The sequence below is a fragment of the Chaetura pelagica genome, unplaced genomic scaffold (assembly GCF_000747805.2).
Source record: "Chaetura pelagica isolate M959 unplaced genomic scaffold, ChaPel_1.0 scaffold13, whole genome shotgun sequence".
NCBI classification, from domain to species: domain Eukaryota; kingdom Metazoa; phylum Chordata; class Aves; order Apodiformes; family Apodidae; genus Chaetura; species Chaetura pelagica.
In genome coordinates, this window is record NW_009954543.1 from 86,991 (window position 1) to 110,246 (window position 23,256).

General features: G+C 37.8%; 1 protein-coding gene across 1 annotated transcript in view; it reads right to left on the reverse strand.

The window, feature by feature from the left end:
• RBKS (ribokinase) overlaps positions 1 to 18,485 on the reverse strand; it is a 71,911-nt gene extending 53,426 nt beyond the window's left edge. Inside the window, exons 1-2 of the mRNA XM_010004955.1 lie at positions 18,300 to 18,485; positions 15,303 to 15,415 (exon numbers count right to left, since the gene is read on the reverse strand). Of these exons, the coding sequence (XP_010003257.1) occupies positions 15,303 to 15,415; positions 18,300 to 18,485 (299 nt within the window). The remainder of the gene's footprint in view (positions 1 to 15,302; positions 15,416 to 18,299) is intronic.
• Between the last annotated feature and the right edge of the window lie 4,771 nt (positions 18,486 to 23,256).

Below are 23,256 nucleotides of genomic sequence, written 5' to 3' on the forward strand. Positions count from 1 at the left end.
TTTCCAGAGAGGCAGAGCCAGGAACATTCTGTTGGGAAATGTTTAAACAATTTTTAAATAAAAATATAACAGTTTTTTTAGAAATATAGATACCTTATATATATGGAAAAGGGTTGCTCAGGTAAACCTGTTTGCCCACAGCAGCATCTGGCAGGTTGTTTGCAACAATGAGTAACTGTAAGGTTTCAGGGAACAAGGTGTAGATGAATAATGTTTATTAACAGCAACATCTATAATTTATTGCTATTTTCACCATCAGAAGCCAAAGTAATGATGGCTGTGGACCAAAGAATGAAGGCCACAAAACTCAGCTGACGAAGGTCCTATTCAGCCAGTGCCAGGGTACTGCACACACACTTCTAAAATTATGTGCCATTCAGTAAAGAACAGTTGTGTCACACAGCCTTGGTAAGAAATAGTAATAGTAGCTCTTGTATGATTTCTTTCATCCACAGATCTCACTACACTTTAAAAAGCAGAAGAACGTAGTTATTCCTGTTTTGTGGGTGTGAAACTTAGGCAAGTCATTTTGCCTTTTTGTGCCTTGGGTCAACCAAGCAGCCAGTGGCAAAACCAAAAATAGAGATAAGCTCAATCCACTAGCTCACACCATCTTCTCATTTAAATTCTGCAGTATGAAAATGGTATCAAGCCTCAATTCATTTATCTTCTTTAGGGTGTTTTTCAGAGACTATAGCTTATTCTAAATTTGTTTCCAGAAAAAGCTAACATATTTTTAGATAAAGATTAACAACTGCGACATCCCAGCAGATATCTGCTAATAGCGCTGCTCTGCGTTCTAAGGCATTTTGAAGAAGAACGTTTGACCATACATATTCTTGTTCTAACAGTGACCAGATCATGACTTGATTCTTCTCTGAATTATGTTGGCATCAACACACAACTCCAATGGAAGCATCATAATTGCACTCATGAAAAAACAGACTTGGTGAGATGAGAATGTGGGCCTCAATGCTTCAAACAGCATGGCATAACAACTGCCTGTGGGAATCAAACAGCTTGTGGAAGACGGGGAGACGACCTTTTTATTGTTGTGATGGAAAGGTACAAAGCAAAGGGCAAAGGATCAAGTTTGGACAGTGATTAATAATTAGCCAATTTAAAAAATAAGCTACCAGACCAGGCAAGAACATGCAGCAAGTTCCTTTAGCTCACTGTAAACAAAAACCCCACCTTATTACATTTCAGGCATGATCGCAAATTCTTTCAGACCAATTCTCCACTCCAGAAGCCTAATTTTATTTTCCATATAAAACAAACTCAGAGTACTGACTTATATATAAGCCTGGAGGTTTCACTAAGCAGGTTTTCAATAATTTCTTTTTTTTTTTTCTAATACAATGCTATTTTCTTGTCTTTTAATTCTGCTACTATGCTAACTTTTGATTCACATCAGACAACTTTAATGAGCATTTCAGGCTTCTGTTATGAGCTGGCAATGATGAGTAATCTGTATGATTAAGGAACTCTATGAATTCTTGTCTTATTGATGGTGCCACAAAGAATACTCAAAATAGCTTAACAGTGATGAAACAGCTAATGTTACTCTAAAACTAGGCTAAATAAGCTAATTAGAAAAATTGCTACATGGGCTTTCAGAATTGTTACATAAAATGTTTGGTAAAGCCATTTACAACTTAAAAATTTGAAAACACTGACCTGAAAAACCTAATATAAGTTGGTATCTAACAGACTGTTCTTTGCTTACGTGATGAATTCTACTTAGCTTTGAGAGGAGAGAACCACAAAATCACAGAATGGTTAAAGTTGGAAGGGACCTTACAGATATCAAGTTCCAGCCTCCCTGCTATGAGCAGGGACACCTCACACTACACCAGGCTACAAAACTCAGCTGACGAAGGTCCTATTCAGCCAGTGCCAGGGTACTGCACACACACTTCTAAAATTATGTGCCATTCAGTAAAGAACAGTTGTGTCACACAGCCTTGGTAAGAAATAGTAATAGTAGCTCTTGTATGATTTCTTTCATCCACAGATCTCACTACACTTTAAAAAGCAGAAGAACGTAGTTATTCCTGTTTTGTGGGTGTGAAACTTAGGCAAGTCATTTTGCCTTTTTGTGCCTTGGGTCAACCAAGCAGCCAGTGGCAAAACCAAAAATAGAGATAAGCTCAATCCACTAGCTCACACCATCTTCTCATTTAAATTCTGCAGTATGAAAATGGTATCAAGCCTCAATTCATTTATCTTCTTTAGGGTGTTTTTCAGAGACTATAGCTTATTCTAAATTTGTTTCCAGAAAAAGCTAACATATTTTTAGATAAAGATTAACAACTGCGACATCCCAGCAGATATCTGCTAATAGCGCTGCTCTGCATTCTAAGGCATTTTGAAGAAGAACGTTTGACCATACATATTCTTGTTCTAACAGTGACCAGATCATGACTTGATTCTTCTCTGAATTATGTTGGCATCAACACACAACTCCAATGGAAGCATCATAATTGCACTCATGAAAAAACAGACTTGGTGAGATGAGAATGTGGGCCTCAATGCTTCAAACAGCATGGCATAACAACTGCCTGTGGGAATCAAACAGCTTGTGGAAGACGGGGAGACGACCTTTTTATTGTTGTGATGGAAAGGTACAAAGCAAAGGGCAAAGGATCAAGTTTGGACAGTGATTAATAATTAGCCAATTTAAAAAATAAGCTACCAGACCAGGCAAGAACATGCAGCAAGTTCCTTTAGCTCACTGTAAACAAAAACCCCACCTTATTACATTTCAGGCATGATCGCAAATTCTTTCAGACCAATTCTCCACTCCAGAAGCCTAATTTTATTTTCCATATAAAACAAACTCAGAGTACTGACTTATATATAAGCCTGGAGGTTTCACTAAGCAGGTTTTCAATAATTTCTTTTTTTTTTTTCTAATACAATGCTATTTTCTTGTCTTTTAATTCTGCTACTATGCTAACTTTTGATTCACATCAGACAACTTTAATGAGCATTTCAGGCTTCTGTTATGAGCTGGCAATGATGAGTAATCTGTATGATTAAGGAACTCTATGAATTCTTGTCTTATTGATGGTGCCACAAAGAATACTCAAAATAGCTTAACAGTGATGAAACAGCTAATGTTACTCTAAAACTAGGCTAAATAAGCTAATTAGAAAAACTGCTACATGGGCTTTCAGAATTGTTACATAAAATGTTTGGTAAAGCCATTTACAACTTAAAAATTTGAAAACACTGACCTGAAAAACCTAATATAAGTTGGTATCTAACAGACTGTTCTTTGCTTACGTGATGAATTCTACTTAGCTTTGAGAGGAGAGAACCACAAAATCACAGAATGGTTAAAGTTGGAAGGGACCTTACAGATATCAAGTTCCAGCCTCCCTGCTATGAGCAGGGACACCTCACACTACACCAGGCTGCACAAGCCTCATCCAACCTGGCCTTTAAACACCTCCAAGGAGGGGACTTCCACAACCTCAATGGGCAACCTATTCCAGTGCCTTACTACCCTAATGGTGAAGAATTTATTCCTAATGTCTAACCTAAATCTCCCCTCTTTCAATTTAAAACTATTACCCCATGTCCTACCACTGCCCTCTCTGGTGAAAAGCCCCTCAGCTTTCCTGTAGGCTCCCTGGTACAAAAGATACTGAGCTCTCATAAACGTGTTTTATAAACAACCACAAAGTAAACTTTAAAATTCCCAGCACTTGTTAGATTGGAAATAAAACTACTATATAATATGTTTTGCAAATTGTGCACCCTACTACTGAATCATGTTTATAGAGCAAAGTTCAAACTGAAGCATCCCGAAATACTTTGCATGTTACAAATATAGGAATATAACAACTCAGAATTTCAGCTGTGTTTTTACAAAAGAATATTTACATGTAAAGCGCACAGCAATGCTCCCCATATTTGTTACTGGGAAATACAGAATCTTAGACCCACTTATGTTCCAGGGGTTTGGGAGGAATAAAAGTATACAACCAAGATTTTCACCACTGCAGTAACTTCAAACTTCTCTTCCTGTAAGTGCATGCCAAGATTTTCCTTAAAGGCTAGAGCTGATCAGCATTTTTAGTCATATGTCTCTTTGGCAGGATGGCATTGGAAACAGAACTGAACCCCTTACTCGTCTTGAAGCAACGAATCAGATGCAAAATATAACTGTGTGAATAATGCCCCTTCCCTGGCATTCTGGATGTTCTTGAAAAGTTCCCACCTAAGCAGTGACTAGATCACATTCAGAGATAGAGAGTGTAAAGAAGGAAGGAGGTGAAAGGGAGAGTTGTGTATTAGTAGTATTTGCATAAATGAATCCTGAAATTAATAATTGTTTGTTTCCAGTTCTTGACAGCTACACAGTGTGCATTGCTTTCAACGCATGAAAGTGTGATAAAGATGTATCATTACTGTTAGCTTAAGCTGATGTAAAACCCCTCCCCTCAGCAGCATTTTCCCACTCTCCTTGCATTATTTTTATTGCTCATGGAGCTTCCTGATTTAAAATATTTCTGTTAAAAAATGTCATTTTAATTTGGACCAGCAAATGGGTCCAACTCACTGTACAGCAGCCAGGGTGGGCCAGAACTTTCAGGGCTGAGGAGAAGGTGAGTGAAGGGAGGAGCAGGAGTGCTTCTGCTGGCAGCAGTACAGCCACACTACCCTGAGCCCGTGCTGACACTTTGACTTGGTACTACTTTGTATGTTGAAAACACAGAATGCTGTGTAACTAAGGTTTAATTTGGTAGTACAGTATACTTAGCTCATAAGACATACTGAAGAAAAGTATAAAGTATCAGTATATTTCTGAGAAATGACATCTGCATGAGAAAGGAAAACAGGAAACTACATATGCATTTTTCTCTAAAAAGAAAAAAAAAACAAAGAAAAACAATATTCTCATCAGGCAGCTCAGAGGGGAAGAGAGAATTTGTATGTTAGATTAGGTATCACATTATCTAAGATGACTGTAATTTATATAGCATCAAAAGAAACATTCAGACTATTTTTTCTTCCGAAGAAATGTGAAGATCACCAGAGGTATCAAAACACTGGAAAAAACAATGCATGTAAAAGTGTCTTAATAAAAATGAATATATTGTAAAGCTCTAGAGTTTAGCTATGATTTTATCCTCTTTGAATCACTGAACACAACTAGCTCTTTCTTCCCTGCTGGGAATTCCCTAGAACGGGGAAAATCCCTCTGAGATTAGAGTAGGTGTAACTAGCCATTGTCTAGTACATAAAATTTATTGGCTTTTCTCAGAACTGAACAAATACAATGGAGAGAACAGTTCTTGCCTCTAACTAGGAATATTAGTACAACATTGTGGTGAAAAAATATCAGACCTCTTTTGGATCTGGCTTAGCCTTGGTCTGTTTTGTCTAGCTCAATTTTAAAAGATTTAGATGTGTTATGGGAAAGTATACACAACATGCAGAAAAAAAGACCACAATTATTTTCAAAATCTCATGTTCCTGACTCATTTATGCATTCTTCCCTTTTAACAATCCACTAAAACATCTTATTGAAAGGCATAAAGTGTTCAGGATTTATAAAGAGACATCTCAGGAATTCAGTTAACTACAACTTGGTTTAAATACAGGCCTATCCAGTTCTAGGTTCTTAAGTCTCAATTCAGAACTTTAATGATGGAAAAAAATCTTGAGACAATTAGAAATCACAGAAAATACATTTTTTCTTCCCCCATGTCAAGTTTCAACAAGTTCTTATTTAAAAAAATAAACTTTTCAGACAATGCAAATAATTGGTCATTGCTTTGATGTTTGATGGTCTGGGTTCTCCCTCTAGCCCACAGTAATGAACAGTGTGGAAATACTGCCCAAACTGGTACGAACCAAAATAATTGATGCTTGAAGAACAGTTCCTTCACAGGACAATGCTGAAGCACAGTGACAGAGTGAGATGTAAAGGATTTACCCCATGATCCATTCAGAGTATTTTTTAAGCCTGTTGGATCTTACACAGTATACAGTTTGTCACTGCAACACAGACAAGTGAATGAGGAACTGGGGCAAAGCAACAGGAATCACTTAAATTAGCTTTGCTACCAGAGAAAATATTTATGTTATGGAACACAAATATACATATATATAAAATTTATTATTTTAAAGACAAACTGTTTTGTAGATCTCATTACTGAATGAGTAAACAGCTGAACTGAAACAACTGGTGAAAATCTCAAGCAAGGGAGAAAATGAAATGAAAGGCTGTGACTGCAGCAACCACGAGGCCTACTAAGGTGGGAAGGCCACAATACTGTTATCTTCTTATATGTGCAATCACAACCTTAGCTTAAATGGACCAAAATTTGTAACACATAGAATGAGAACAGATGTCTACAGCTCCTCAATAACCTCAGCAAACCTTTCTGCTCACCCTCTGTGCAGAAGCAAATTTTACCCTCCTAATGATGGATCCTAAAGATGAAACAAATAAACTAGATGATCTTTAAGGTCCCTTCCAACTCAAACCATTCTATGAAATAAGAAGTCACCCAGATCAACGTCCTGAAGCATTTATGGCAGCACACTGTACTGCACTTCAGTGAAATGACAGTATCACCAAGAGATCAAAATTCTTATGTTAGGAGCATGAAAACTTCAACACAAATAAATTATTTATTTGACTAATTGCCAAAAGTAAAAACCGTTGTCATGGAACAACAAACCTGTAATACTTCCTCACATCACCAGCAGTTACATTCTAGGAAAAGGTGGGGACAATATTGATGAATTAATAATCTGTGGAATGTTTAACTCTGAACTTGAAGCTCTAAAGAGATTTGAAAATCCCAAAGAAATATGAAACTATCTTAAGATATTTAAGTCTCAGCAAACATTCCATCATTCTTACCAAACATCTGTTTTGTATGTAAGAAAGATTGTGGACAGTTTCAAAATTACTACTCTCTAACTTTAATTGCCTCCCACATTGTTCTTCATTGATGTTTCTCCATTACATTACTTTTGGAACTTCAGTTACATAAGTATTTTCAAGGCCGTCTGATGGCAATGGTAGAATGCACTGCGAAACACGATGTGCCCAGACAGGACTGAAGAAGGCTGCCTACAGTTCCTATGCAGAACAGAACATTATATCATGATGAAGTACCAGAAAAACCAACACAAAACAAAACAAACTTTGCAATCCAAGCAAAGAAAGATCTTTACATGCCCAAAGACAGATTAAGATACACAAAATGTATGTGAACATTAATCTTTTCCCTACCTCTTAAAGAAGGGATTTATCAGACAACAATGAACTAAGTGGAAGTAATATGGATGAGTAGGCAGGCCACAGGGTCCTTATTCTTGTCATTATGATTTTTCATATCCTGGTAAACCAAAAAAATAATCTGTGCTTCTTTTTTGCTATCATGCAGAAAATAAAACACCTACTGACCCCTCTACAAATCTCATCGTCAGTCTTTTCTGGGTAAAAAGTAAAACAAACCATTAAGTATTGGTATTTTGCACAAATGCATATTGTGCTTTATGAACTATAATATTGAGAGCAACATCATTCATGTGTTCTCACTACACAGTCATCAAGATGAAGTACAGTGCAGTCCAAATATTAATAATTTTCTTCAGTAAGATGTTGCTCTAAAAACCTGTACACAGGACAACAGTTTTCACAGGTATTACATTTTTCACCCAGTTTCTAAGTACAGTGCTTCTGACAGAATCCACATGGGTCACAAATGAAAAGTATAACCAAAGCAATACTTAGTCTGCATATACTTACTCAATGTACCATATATAATGAAGGTAATCAAGATATTTAAGCTTGATATGGGGATGGGATGGGATAGCACAGCACAGCATAGCACAGCATAGAACAGAACAGCTCAGTTGGAAGGGACCTACAACCATCATCTAGTCCAACTGCCTGACCACTTGAGGGCTAAATTTGCCATTCCTTCACTTGATGAGTTTTTACTTTGAAACCATCTTATCCTTGATTAATTGATTAAAAAAAAATAATTAAAATTATCTGAAGTTCAATCTAAAGATGCCTTATAAAGGCATCTATTAAAATCTTGTATTATAATAACATTAGAACTTGCAGGGCAAAGATGAGAATGTGCTGGGAGGTGCCTGGGCTTTGCTGGCCGAGGTGAACTCTGCCATGACTAGTAGGAATCTCCTCTAGGTATGTACCTTTACCTTTTTCATGATTTAGGCTCTCTTGGGAAACGTAGATCCCAAGTATCAGAAAGGTGTAATTCTGTATAACCGTGGCTTGTGATGCCTGCTGATGGATAATTCCTGTGTCTCCATTAATACTCAGAATTTAATGAGCAAGAGGGAATGAAAACTAAAGAAAAATTTGCTCATTTTTGCTGCCTCTGTATGGAGTAGCATGAGCTTCAGAGAAACCACCAATTGCTTTTTCCCAACAGGTAAGGAAAATGGAAAAAAAAAAAAGGAAAAGAAATTTAAACAAAGATGGAACGACACCAACAGGATATTCCCAATGAACAATGTTAACAGGATCAGGTAGTTAGAAGACAGAAGGTGCATTCACTCTTATTACAGCTGAGAATATGGAAAATGCTTATCTTTTCACAAGTACCGAATTTGATCTGTCTTTGCGGTTCCTTCCCATCCTTTATTTTAATCTCTGACCAATGTGTTATTTTCTTTCTGCTGTTTATACTATCAACATTTATGCATTTTATATAAACAGAGATTTGAGAGAGAATAGGAAGTATAGTTAGGGATGGATGGAATAAATAGTGAAAGGGGGGTTTGAGTCTGAGGAAGCAGAAGTTACTTTTTGAAAGATGAGAGGCAGGAAAAGAGCAATAGGGAAAAGAAGTAGAAGAATGGAAATGGAAGAACTGGAAGAACGTGATATAGAAAGATAACAAGGAGAGATGAAGGCAAATAAAGGGAAATCAGGTGATTCAGGGGTGACATGCTATTATCTAGTGCAGGAAAAAGGAGAATAAATGGACTAAAGCAAAAAATGGAAAGAAGAAACAATAAAACCCAGAAAAAGCACACAACTGATGTATTCGGGAACATTACCACCTTCTTATTTTATAATTAGTTGTCACAAAGATCATCGTGTTCTATAAATCTGCACCTACTTAAGCAACATACTAGTGAAAAGTAATTTTGCATTTTCTTCAGGCTCAAAGTATATGACACTAGGCTCGAAATGCATCAGCAATAGCAGCATCAAATAATTTCCTGCACCTTCATATAGAGGCTAACAACTGGAACCATATGAAACAAGCAGAGAAAACCTTACTGGTAAACTCCCATGGAAAGAACAGCTCAGACAGCTCCTGGAGGCAACATCATATAGATGCCTGTTCAGACTGTTTTTACACAAATTTGTTACCATCAACTCGGTAAAAAATTTTATTCCAGCTTTTGGCTTGTGCCAGCAGCTATTTACTTTCAGAAGTGTTAAAATTCACCCAAGGATACTTATGTCTAGAAATGCATCTAGGAAAATGGTTATTTCCATTAACAGAACAGCCAGCAAGTAATTCATTAACAAGACAGAACTATTAATCATAGCATTTTCTAGCTTATAAACAGGGAGAAAAAACCAATATTCTTAGTGTTGGGTGTTAGAATACAATGCCTAACAATTGTTTATTGTGACAAATACTTTCAAAGGAGCTCCTTTAGACAATTTCCCCTTTGACTGCAGTGAATCTTATATGGCAAACACCTCCAGATTGAAAAGGAAGGAGAGGGTTTTTTCTTTAAAATAGTTAAAAAGAATTTCCAATAATACCAGAGACAATAACCAAACCAATAAAAACTCTGGGAGTTATATGGCAAAAGAGTATTTCTTGGGCCAAGAAATTATAGGTATGTTCACAACACAATATTCAATCTGTATCACTGGGATACAGCAGAAGCTCAAGGAATACCCTGAAATACTGAAAATCCCAATGCCCAGTGTACTGCTGTTCTGCATGCTATTTACTTGGAACTGCACAGATGTCTAAGAATGGCAACAATTGTGCTATCTGTAACGTTGGATGTTATAACATGAAGCAATGCCCATATGCTGTAGTGCATTCCTGAGATAAAATGACATTATTTCCATAGCAAAAATGAGCACAAACTCTTTATTCCTGATGTTGATATTGGACAATTTGTAAATAAGCTTCAGCCCAACAGCTTCTTCTTCCCCAATTGTAATTTTACTACTTCCTGACTTTTCGTTTTCTTCAAACAGAGAAGAAACACTTTCCCAGACAGCTGAAACTTCAGGAGGAATGCAGAATGATGGAGAAACTGCATGCTCAGGGGGTTGCTCTAACATCACCTGACTGTATGCTCAGCAAATACAGGCCAGGTCTGTTATGGCATAAGCAACCTTGGTCTCCAAAACTACATACAATAATTCTGTCTTTTGTTCCATTCCAGCCGGGTTCCATTTCCATGAACACCAATGGGAAAATGAACGTCTTTCTACTATAGTTACTAACATGCTAGTAATTTCAGGAAGAACCCTTTCTCATCCTAGACTTTCTGTGAAACTGGACACATGCAAGTCTTGTATGTAATTGGGGCACACCATTTTGAGATTTTTTCCTAAAGTTCTGACACAGTTTATTTAAACAGATATTCTCTGAGAGTTCAGTTCTGTTAGGTGGGAAGACAGACAGGCTGAAATGTGCACAGGTGTGGTATATTTCTGTAATTAAATTAGATTTTAAAAAATGGCTACAGATTTTGTCTCAGGTTGCAAGACCTGATGTTCTTTCTCTATAAACTTTTATCTAATCTCTTTTCCCTTTCTCTTCACTCTTATTTAGAAAAGTCTAGATCTTTGGATTAAAAATTCTTAGGTATTTGAAGGGATGAAATAAGTTGTATTATGAATCCACTGTTTTCATCTTACAGCATTAGCAATTGTTCTAACACTGGACACTACATTTTAAATTAATGAATTTTCTTTTGCTATCGCAGTGTTGAAACTGGCCTCAACTGTCACCAACCCATGAAAAAGCATGTGTACACTTAGGGAGCTTCAACAAAAAGATTCAGCTACTGATAGCTAGCAAATAGGGCACCCATTAAAAAGATGAGAAGACCGATAATCATATTGTTTTACTTTTGTGGGTAGTGTATAATAGCTTACTGACCTCCAAAGGGGAAAAATGCCAGTCTAATGAGACTAGAAAATCGTGATAATTTAAGTCAAGTGTTTAAGTAGCTCTGACTAACCTAACAATACGAGTACCATGGTGTTTCAGATAAGTGTTCTTTGCCAAACTAGAGAACACAAGATGGAGTAGCTGATTTTCTTCTTCCCTTAGGAAAATACACCCCCAAAAATGTATCACCTGCTAGGATCAAAATGTTTCTGGATTCATTTACTCCATTACCCAAGTGAACTCTCAAGAGAATTAAGCAATAGTTTCCCTGCCTCATATAGACTAAACCTAAAAGCTTGGTAAACACTAGATTTACCTCACAAACCATAATTTTTAATTGCTAACACACAGAGGAAAGCCATAATCCTCCACTTATGATATCATAGTCTACTGCCATGGAAATGACTGCAGTATCATAAACACAGGTTTAAGTTGATCTCACTTTCACAGGAAAGAGGGGAATGTCACTGGAATGTGAATCGACATTGGGAATATCACACATAGATACTATATATTGTAAAAATTCTCTCATTAGTCAGTTAAAATATGGAAGTTGGACAACAGCTTAGATGTGCAGCTGAACAGAAAAGGGGTTCTGTCCTGTCCAAACATCATATTACTGCCTGTGAGTCTTTGAACAGAGAGAGCCCTCTGAACAAGTTGTCAGGGTTCCATTCTCTAAGTTAGTACACCAGATAGAAGTGAAATCCCTGCCCTGACAGGCTTACAGTTTAACCACAAGAACATGAACAAAAATATGGCTATAAAAGTATACTGTGGATCACAGGACAACATTGTAGCTGGAATGCTTCCTAGAATGAGTAAGTACTTCAGAAGTGGGAGGAAGAGAACTATACAGTCTCTTGAAGCACACAAAATAAGATGAAGTCAGACGTAAATGCAGTACGATCTCAATGTGGCAAATGCAAAGTATTTTAGCATTGGCTCCAGAAAATACATCTATTTAACCTTCAGCTCTGAACTACTCTGAGATGTGTCAAACAACTCAATGAATGGAAGTTGAAATTTGTATGTAAGCTTTGTGTTGATGTAAGCTGGGAATGTCTAGTACTGTGCAGGACCCCAAGCTGAGATGAGACAAAAAGCTTGAACCGAGAACAGGGAGTTGAGAAACCTGTAAGGTGATAATGATCTCACTTAAGTAGAACCTTTCATCTGGAAGGATCTCAAAGCTATTTACAAACTTAAACAGACCAGACACTGCAGCTGGTAGGAACAGAAGCAGACAGCTGGGAACTCATTCATGGGAAGGAGGAGGTAGCAGCATTTACTGGGTGCCTTGTCTTCCAAAATGCTATTACTGGGAGAAGATAACAGGACTAAACTAGAGCTTTTCCCTGAACCTTGCCATGTAGCCATGTAAGAAAACTGCAGAGAGCAAGCACACAGCCAGAGCTGGCAGAAAGAGAAGTAGAAAAACAGGGGGCTTCTAGATAGCTGGGGAGCTGTCACTGTTAGGTTTGTAGTTTCCCTGCCTCTTACCTCAACCTCAACTCCACAGACACTTCACACTTTCTTCAGCAAAATCTTACGTCTTTCCTATTATTTTTCCCTTTTTAAGACCTTCCTCCAATTCCTCTTTACCAGTTTCCTAGTTTTTTTCACAAAGTAAGACAAGTTACATAGTAAGACAAGTAGGGCTAACCTCTTGGTCACTTGGAAGCCAAAGAAATTACTTTCGCCACACCATTCATGTAGTACAGGCATGACTATAGTAAAAGAAGAGCTATTCTTCAGCTCAAAAAATCTACTAAATACACACTATTAAAATGGAACTAGATAAACAAGTCTAAAAAACAGAAGTCATATTAGTTATTGGTGAAATGGAATTGTTTCTGGAAGGAAAGACAGTGCCTAATTACAGTACACAGTAGGTTAGGACACAAAATGAAGACACCAAATGAAAGGGCAGGGAGGTTTCAATTAAATAAAATCCAGAAAGCAACACTGTTGTTGCACTTAAATTAAAAGACATGGTGTGACCAGTTTACCATTCATATTTCCCAAGACTTTTAAAACTTCTACATTTCCATTTAGGAAGGGAGGAGTGGGGAGGGGAAAATTTTCATGGATCAGAGCCAAAGACAAGTGTTGAGCAGGTGTTCTAGCACCACCAGTCCTCAGAGAGGACACACAACATCCTCCGTTGCACAAACAGTTCATTTCAGAAAGTGCCAGCTGGGATCAATGGTGCACTGTCTCTCACTTGGGGTTCATAACATTGGTTCCAAATGCAGCCCTTGTAATGGGTTAAAAAAAGTAATTTGTGGTCTTGCCCTAGTTATTTTGTGTTAAGAAACATTCAACCCGACATTTTCCCTTCTTTTTTCCTCTTCAATACTTTGTAATTTTTTGGTAGACAAACTTTGTCAGAAGCTTTTCCGGTCCAGAGTATAACACCAAATACTAACATGCTAAAATGTTGAACTGTCTCACCCTAAAATAAACTGATCACTCAGATTTTTTAGGGGCGTGACACCAACAAAGTTTACAGCAGTGAAAAGCTTCTTTTGGCATGGATGAGCTTGGATCAGACCCCCACATCAGATGTGCAGTGTCTGGGCCACTACAGATACTCAAAAGCTGTATCTGAAAAAAGCACAGTTTTCTTAGTAAATCTCATTATTGAGGATTTCATCAACTTCCATTTTGACCCCGTTTTTCTTTTTGTGCCCCCAAGATGCAGCTTTCTTCCTGCCAGACAAGAGAACACAAAGAAGAGTTTCTCTAAACAACCTTTAGGTCCTCTAAAATCAGGGCAGAACAACAAAAACACTGAGCCTGTGCATCCTGCATTTACTATACACCCAAACTTTATTAGGTCAGGGAAGAAGACAAGGGCATAGTACAGACTCTGAAATCAAGCCCAGATTTTTCACTATTACATAAACTAAACAATTCACAGATGACACATTCTCTCATGCCTTGATGCCTTTCTCTGGATCCAAAAGATTAATTTCCTCAACTGGACTAAGCTTGTATTCCTTCACAGTTGTGCTTTCCCATGCTGCTGGCAAGAGCAGATTGACTAGAATGAGGAGTGGCTGCTGCAGGGGAAGCATTACAGATAAAAACAAAAACACAAATGAAATGGATTTGAAGGATTCTGTAACAGTTTGCTGCTAGGAGAAGCTGCAGAACAGGAAAAAAACCCAACACATTAAAGCAAAAAACCCCCATTATAACACGAGGACTGCATTCATGAGAAATGGTGGAAACAAGAACACATGTGAAAGACCTTGAAACAAAACAAGTAAGAAAATGAAGTCATATGTGAGACTTTCCCTGCTCACTCAAAAAAAAGTAAGAAAATTCCTTTCCATACTCCTACAGAAAAAAAATAAAAAAAAAAGAAGCCTGAAGTTACAGACATAGCTTTGGATCATGGACATTTCCAATGAGCCATTTACTTCAGCACTTCAGTTGACAATAACCACCGCTAGAGGCTTAAGAGGAGCTGTAGGAGCCCTAGCAAATCACTAATGGAGATACATTTGCCCTTTTCCACAGGCAGAGATCGTGCTCAGTTAGTGAAGATGATTCAATGTGTCCACCATGCTACTCTGAGATGCTAATTCCAGATGTCCATTTGCAACCACTGTCCAACCCAGTCTGGCAATACACTACTTTGTAGCTCAATGCCTTCTCTGCCATTTCTTTCCTACTGAATGTCTTAAGTTGGACACCTTAGTTTTTACAAGAGGGGACTGGAAGCAGAACTTGTAGTTCTACTCACTACAGGGAAGGAAGCAACTTGAGGGAAGGAAAGACATCCACAGATAACTAAGATTTCAAATTTTGAACATCCTAAAAAACACAGTTTTCCACTGTTTGGATTGTGGTCTCTCTCTCTTGAGCTAAAGTGAAAAACTGTTGCTGTTGTGGCTATCCAAAGTCTGTTTTTCCATCTTACATTTTGTTCTTCTGCTGTTTTCAATTGCCATGCCAAAGTTTCTCCTGTTTATTCTAATTGTTTTAGTGCGTCTGACTCTCATTGGTTCATATGTTTAGTCTTGTCCTGATTTAATATGAATTAAAATGCCAATGCCACGACCAGTCTACAAACATGAGTCAGAATAGAAACTATTTAAGTAATACTATGGATGGTACCCATCTGGTTTGATATCTAGATCATACAGAATAATGCTGTTTTTGTTTTCTATTGCTATTGCCAATGACGTGTTGATTGTGTTTGTGACCACAAATATGTTTTGCTCCTGGTCCTATTAAGCCAAAAGAGTGTGGTTTACTGCATGTATGTACGTGAGGTTGTTTTGATTATACTAAATTCACTTTAGAAAACCCACATTGTGCCACTGCAGTACTGCAGGACAATGAGAAAAGAATTTCCAATGAGAACAGTGTTTTAAAAGCAAACCACTGGGCCCCTTCCCTTAAAAAAAGATCTTAAGGCACAATATCCTTCCTTCTGGATTTGACTATTTCCCCAAATTACATCTGAATACTTTCTTTAAAGAAGGTCCCTGATCTTTTCCTTCTCTGCCATTATGTAAGACATCACAAATTTCAAATTGCACATTTCTATTTCACAGAGGTTATGCTTCTTTAAATCATTACTGTGTTGAGCAAAAACATTATATGCCAACTTCTTTTTTAGTGGTGAATCTGGCTACCATATGTCCAATGGGAGCTTGAAGCTTATCTTTCTGATTTTTGGTAGCTTGTCTCTTCAGATCTGGGAATGTTTACCATTTAATATCTACCATTCTGATATTTCCAGACAGAGGGCCATGATTATATTCTGGAGGGCAAACATGGTATTTTATCAGTTTGAATTATAACACAGCATTATCTAGTTCTGGCAGAGAACCAATCAATATGATTATCTTCTAGGGAAGATAGGCTTTAGTCTTGAGTGGTGAATATGCCTATTAGACATAATACATCCAAAAATATGCGTCTAACCTCCTCTGCATGACCCTCACTCCTAATTTAATTTATTCAGTCTCCTCCAAATAGGTGATAAGACAGGCATTTAACATGATCACTGCTCTCACAACTCTTTTACAAACTTAAACATCAGCATAAATGACAAACTCACAAAAACTTGATGCTCTTTCATCCCTGCTGAAATGAACCCTAGCTTTAAACCTATAATATACAGTCCCCTCTAAATTCCAGATACAAAGACCACCAAGAGAGACCCTCCTGGCATCAAATCTGATCCTAACCTGGCAGTTTTAACCACATTTAACAAAGCTTGCTTATCCGTCTCTCTTTTGTAGCGTTGCTCTCCACCTAGACACATCCCACTCTACAGTTTAGTCCTTTCCAGTAATTTTACCAGGATTTTTGTACAGTAGGATACACTTAAAACTGTGTCTACATGGGTAGTACACAGGTTTTTCAGGAAAATTAAACTCTTGCCAGCTAAATTTAAACACACTCTTTTTCTTACTTTATTAAGTGCTTTAAATCCTGTACTTGTAACAGAAAGAATGACGCTGTCACTTATTTTTCAGTGGATGCAAATTAGCTTATCACTAATAAAAAGCCCTTCACTGCTCCTTCCATGAAGGCTAATAGTGTGAGTCAGATACATTGTCGTGATAGCATTTGTAACATTTAAGAAACCTTCTCAGTTGACTGAAAAGTGAAATGGCTTTTCTTCAACCACTTAATCTTGGTGCAACAGCAGCTACATGGTTTACTCTCTGGTTACAGTATGGCCAAATAACATGGCTTCAAATAAATTCCTGTATTTCTATTGATTGTATCAAATTTGCAGCCAAAAAAAGAGTTTTCTTTTTTTTTTTGTTTCTTTAAGTGTCAAGAAAAATCACAAAGCTGTGGCTGTCAGCAGTATTTAAGCTGCTAGACAATTTTTTTAACAATTTCCCCATTTTAGAGATACAGGAAAAAAAATACCTTGAGGTTAGAGCACCATGTTTTTTATTTCAATATAACGTCACGAGCATCTGATATCTCATTCACACATAACGTCAAGATCAGTTCTACAAGATCTTACTCTGACTTACAAGACAACTAACTATGCTTGGAAAGCTGCCAGCGTGTCCTGCAGTTTGCCTAAAGCATTAAATCTTTCTGACATAGGTTCTGTGATTATTTCTGGGTTTTCATCATTTCTGCAATGCATGTCTATGCCTAAACTGTATTTATTCCTCAGCATATTCTTCTAATCATCTATTCTACACTTTCCTGACCCACAAGCTTTGATATCATTGTCTGCTGATTCAGATCGAGGAATTGTTTTTTCACTGCAGAATTCCCAGCAGGACAAGCTGATGCAGTCCAAATATATATATGTGCTTTTAAATCCTATTTTAACCAAATCTACATATATAGTTTAAAAACAGATCTGTGTAAAATAGCCCAAATCAAAGACTGATTGGCAAGTTTACTGAGACTGACAAGGTCAGCAAGTTTAGGTCAGTATTTGCATCATTGCCAACTCTTGCAATTTTGCTTGAATTCTTCCAGTATTTAGTATTCACTGTAAAATGCAGACTGCTCAGACCAAGAGCTTTCATGAACTTCTGTACTTTATTTTTTAAAAGGAATTTCCAAACCTTACCTATGTACAAAATAAAACCAAAATAATGAGACCCAAGCAACTAGTCTAAAAGCAAAACGCCCAGAAAATTAGTAAGACATTCCTTTAAAAAAAAAAAGTTCATAAGTCAACACTCAGCTTTGGGTTACAGAGGTGCTAAATTTTTGAGGGTTTCCTAGTTCCACTTCTTGTCTGCTTTGGGTAGGAACAGCTTGACAGACCTTTTCTTTCTCTCCCTCTTCTTTCAAAGTGCCACAAAAAAATGTTGTCGGCAAGTAATCAAATGATAACATACTTTTTCACGGAGCTACCTTCAGTTTCTTTGCAATATTAAGCTTTCTTTCTCGCTTTTCTAGTGGACACAAGTGCTTTGAACTGAAAACGTGTTACAGTTGACCAGCTTTATTTACCTTCATAAAATCGTTTCGAACTCCTCTGCTGACAGAGAGTATCAGAGTTCACAGTTTCCCATGCGGGTAACAATTAAATGCTGCTTTTCTGGCAAGGCAAAGGCCGAGCCACCTAGAACAGCTGAAAACACAAACTCAAGTCTCTCTTCTCCCTAAAGTTACAGACAGCGGATCAAAGCTCCAAGAGACAACACGTTCAAACTTCTCCCCGTTCCCACAGTCTTCTTTCAAGGACTTATTTGCACGGCTGACATCACCCGGGCCCAGCCGCCCCCACCGCCGGCTCTGCTCCTTCCCCCTGCCCCGGCCGCAGCCAACTCCTCGCCTCACTCCTCTCTGCCCCGGCATGGATGAGCTTGGATCAGACCCCCACATCAGATGTGCAGTGTCTGGGCCACTACAGATACTCAAAAGCTGTATCTGAAAAAAGCACAGTTTTCTTAGTAAATCTCATTATTGAGGATTTCATCAACTTCCATTTTGACCCCGTTTTTCTTTTTGTGCCCCCAAGATGCAGCTTTCTTCCTGCCAGACAAGAGAACACAAAGAAGAGTTTCTCTAAACAACCTTTAGGTCCTCTAAAATCAGGGCAGAACAACAAAAACACTGAGCCTGTGCATCCTGCATTTACTATACACCCAAACTTTATTAGGTCAGGGAAGAAGACAAGGGCATAGTACAGACTCTGAAATCAAGCCCAGATTTTTCACTATTACATAAACTAAACAATTCACAGATGACACATTCTCTCATGCCTTGATGCCTTTCTCTGGATCCAAAAGATTAATTTCCTCAACTGGACTAAGCTTGTATTCCTTCACAGTTGTGCTTTCCCATGCTGCTGGCAAGAGCAGATTGACTAGAATGAGGAGTGGCTGCTGCAGGGGAAGCATTACAGATAAAAACAAAAACACAAATGAAATGGATTTGAAGGATTCTGTAACAGTTTGCTGCTAGGAGAAGCTGCAGAACAGGAAAAAAACCCAACACATTAAAGCAAAAAACCCCCATTATAACACGAGGACTGCATTCATGAGAAATGGTGGAAACAAGAACACATGTGAAAGACCTTGAAACAAAACAAGTAAGAAAATGAAGTCATATGTGAGACTTTCCCTGCTCACTCAAAAAAAAGTAAGAAAATTCCTTTCCATACTCCTACAGAAAAAAAATAAAAAAAAAGAAGCCTGAAGTTACAGACATAGCTTTGGATCATGGACATTTCCAATGAGCCATTTACTTCAGCACTTCAGTTGACAATAACCACCGCTAGAGGCTTAAGAGGAGCTGTAGGAGCCCTAGCAAATCACTAATGGAGATACATTTGCCCTTTTCCACAGGCAGAGATCGTGCTCAGTTAGTGAAGATGATTCAATGTGTCCACCATGCTACTCTGAGATGCTAATTCCAGATGTCCATTTGCAACCACTGTCCAACCCAGTCTGGCAATACACTACTTTGTAGCTCAATGCCTTCTCTGCCATTTATTTCCTACTGAATGTCTTAAGTTGGACACCTTAGTTTTTACAAGAGGGGACTGGAAGCAGAACTTGTAGTTCTACTCACTACAGGGAAGGAAGCAACTTGAGGGAAGGAAAGACATCCACAGATAACTAAGATTTCAAATTTTGAACATCCTAAAAAACACAGTTTTCCACTGTTTGGATTGTGGTCTCTCTCTCTTGAGCTAAAGTGAAAAACTGTTGCTGTTGTGGCTATCCAAAGTCTGTTTTTCCATCTTACATTTTGTTCTTCTGCTGTTTTCAATTGCCATGCCAAAGTTTCTCCTGTTTATTCTAATTGTTTTAGTGCGTCTGACTCTCATTGGTTCATATGTTTAGTCTTGTCCTGATTTAATATGAATTAAAATGCCAATGCCACGACCAGTCTACAAACATGAGTCAGAATAGAAACTATTTAAGTAATACTATGGATGGTACCCATCTGGTTTGATATCTAGATCATACAGAATAATGCTGTTTTTGTTTTCTATTGCTATTGCCAATGACGTGTTGATTGTGTTTGTGACCACAAATATGTTTTGCTCCTGGTCCTATTAAGCCAAAAGAGTGTGGTTTACTGCATGTATGTACGTGAGGTTGTTTTGATTATACTAAATTCACTTTAGAAAACCCACATTGTGCCACTGCAGCACTGCAGGACAATGAGAAAAGAATTTCCAATGAGAACAGTGTTTTAAAAGCAAACCACTGGGCCCCTTCCCTTAAAAAAAGATCTTAAGGCACAATATCCTTCCTTCTGGATTTGACTATTTCCCCAAATTACATCTGAATACTTTCTTTAAAGAAGGTCCCTGATCTTTTCCTTCTCTGCCATTATGTAAGACATCACAAATTTCAAATTGCACATTTCTATTTCACAGAGGTTATGCTTCTTTAAATCATTACTGTGTTGAGCAAAAACATTATATGCCAACTTCTTTTTTAGTGGTGAATCTGGCTACCATATGTCCAATGGGAGCTTGAAGCTTATCTTTCTGATTTTTGGTAGCTTGTCTCTTCAGATCTGGGAATGTTTACCATTTAATATCTACCATTCTGATATTTCCAGACAGAGGGCCATGATTATATTCTGGAGGGCAAACATGGTATTTTATCAGTTTGAATTATAACACAGCATTATCTAGTTCTGGCAGAGAACCAATCAATATGATTATCTTCTAGGGAAGATAGGCTTTAGTCTTGAGTGGTGAATATGCCTATTAGACATAATACATCCAAAAATATGCGTCTAACCTCCTCTGCATGACCCTCACTCCTAATTTAATTTATTCAGTCTCCTCCAAATAGGTGATAAGACAGGCATTTAACATGATCACTGCTCTCACAACTCTTTTACAAACTTAAACATCAGCATAAATGACAAACTCACAAAAACTTGATGCTCTTTCATCCCTGCTGAAATGAACCTTAGCTTTAAACCTATAATACACAGTCCCCTCTAAATTCCAGATACAAAGACCACCAAGAGAGACCCTCCTGGCATCAAATCTGATCCTAACCTGGCAGTTTTAACCACATTTAACAAAGCTTGCTTATCCGTCTCTCTTTTGTAGCGTTGCTCTCCACCTAGACACATCCCACTCTACAGTTTAGTCCTTTCCAGTAATTTTACCAGGATTTTTGTACAGTAGGATACACTTAAAACTGTGTCTACATGGGTAGTACACAGGTTTTTCAGGAAAATTAAACTCTTGCCAGCTAAATTTAAACACACTCTTTTTCTTACTTTATTAAGTGCTTTAAATCCTGTACTTGTAACAGAAAGAATGACGCTGTCACTTATTTTTCAGTGGATGCAAATTAGCTTATCACTAATAAAAAGCCCTTCACTGCTCCTTCCATGAAGGCTAATAGTGTGAGTCAGATACATTGTCGTGATAGCATTTGTAACATTTAAGAAACCTTCTCAGTTGACTGAAAAGTGAAATGGCTTTTCTTCAACCACTTAATCTTGGTGCAACAGCAGCTACATGGTTTACTCTCTGGTTACAGTATGGCCAAATAACATGGCTTCAAATAAATTCCTGTATTTCTATTGATTGTATCAAATTTGCAGCCAAAAAAAGAGTTTTCTTTTTTTTTTTGTTTCTTTAAGTGTCAAGAAAAATCACAAAGCTGTGGCTGTCAGCAGTATTTAAGCTGCTAGACAATTTTTTTAACAATTTCCCCATTTTAGAGATACAGGAAAAAAAATACCTTGAGGTTAGAGCACCATGTTTTTTATTTCAATATAACGTCACGAGCATCTGATATCTCATTCACACATAACGTCAAGATCAGTTCTACAAGATCTTACTCTGACTTACAAGACAACTAACTATGCTTGGAAAGCTGCCAGCGTGTCCTGCAGTTTGCCTAAAGCATTAAATCTTTCTGACATAGGTTCTGTGATTATTTCTGGGTTTTCATCATTTCTGCAATGCATGTCTATGCCTAAACTGTATTTATTCCTCAGCATATTCTTCTAATCATCTATTCTACACTTTCCTGACCCACAAGCTTTGATATCATTGTCTGCTGATTCAGATCGAGGAATTGTTTTTTCACTGCAGAATTCCCAGCAGGACAAGCTGATGCAGTCCAAATATATATATGTGCTTTTAAATCCTATTTTAACCAAATCTACATATATAGTTTAAAAACAGATCTGTGTAAAATAGCCCAAATCAAAGACTGATTGGCAAGTTTACTGAGACTGACAAGGTCAGCAAGTTTAGGTCAGTATTTGCATCATTGCCAACTCTTGCAATTTTGCTTGAATTCTTCCAGTATTTAGTATTCACTGTAAAATGCAGACTGCTCAGACCAAGAGCTTTCATGAACTTCTGTACTTTATTTTTTAAAAGGAATTTCCAAACCTTACCTATGTACAAAATAAAACCAAAATAATGAGACCCAAGCAACTAGTCTAAAAGCAAAACGCCCAGAAAATTAGTAAGACATTCCTTTAAAAAAAAAAAGTTCATAAGTCAACACTCAGCTTTGGGTTACAGAGGTGCTAAATTTTTGAGGGTTTCCTAGTTCCACTTCTTGTCTGCTTTGGGTAGGAACAGCTTGACAGACCTTTTCTTTCTCTCCCTCTTCTTTCAAAGTGCCACAAAAAAATGTTGTCGGCAAGTAATCAAATGATAACATACTTTTTCACGGAGCTACCTTCAGTTTCTTTGCAATATTAAGCTTTCTTTCTCGCTTTTCTAGTGGACACAAGTGCTTTGAACTGAAAACGTGTTACAGTTGACCAGCTTTATTTACCTTCATAAAATCGTTTCGAACTCCTCTGCTGACAGAGAGTATCAGAGTTCACAGTTTCCCATGCGGGTAACAATTAAATGCTGCTTTTCTGGCAAGGCAAAGGCCGAGCCACCTAGAACAGCTGAAAACACAAACTCAAGTCTCTCTTCTCCCTAAAGTTACAGACAGCGGATCAAAGCTCCAAGAGACAACACGTTCAAACTTCTCCCCGTTCCCACAGTCTTCTTTCAAGGACTTATTTGCACGGCTGACATCACCCGGGCCCAGCCGCCCCCACCGCCGGCTCTGCTCCTTCCCCCTGCCCCGGCCGCAGCCAACTCCTCGCCTCACTCCTCTCTGCCCCG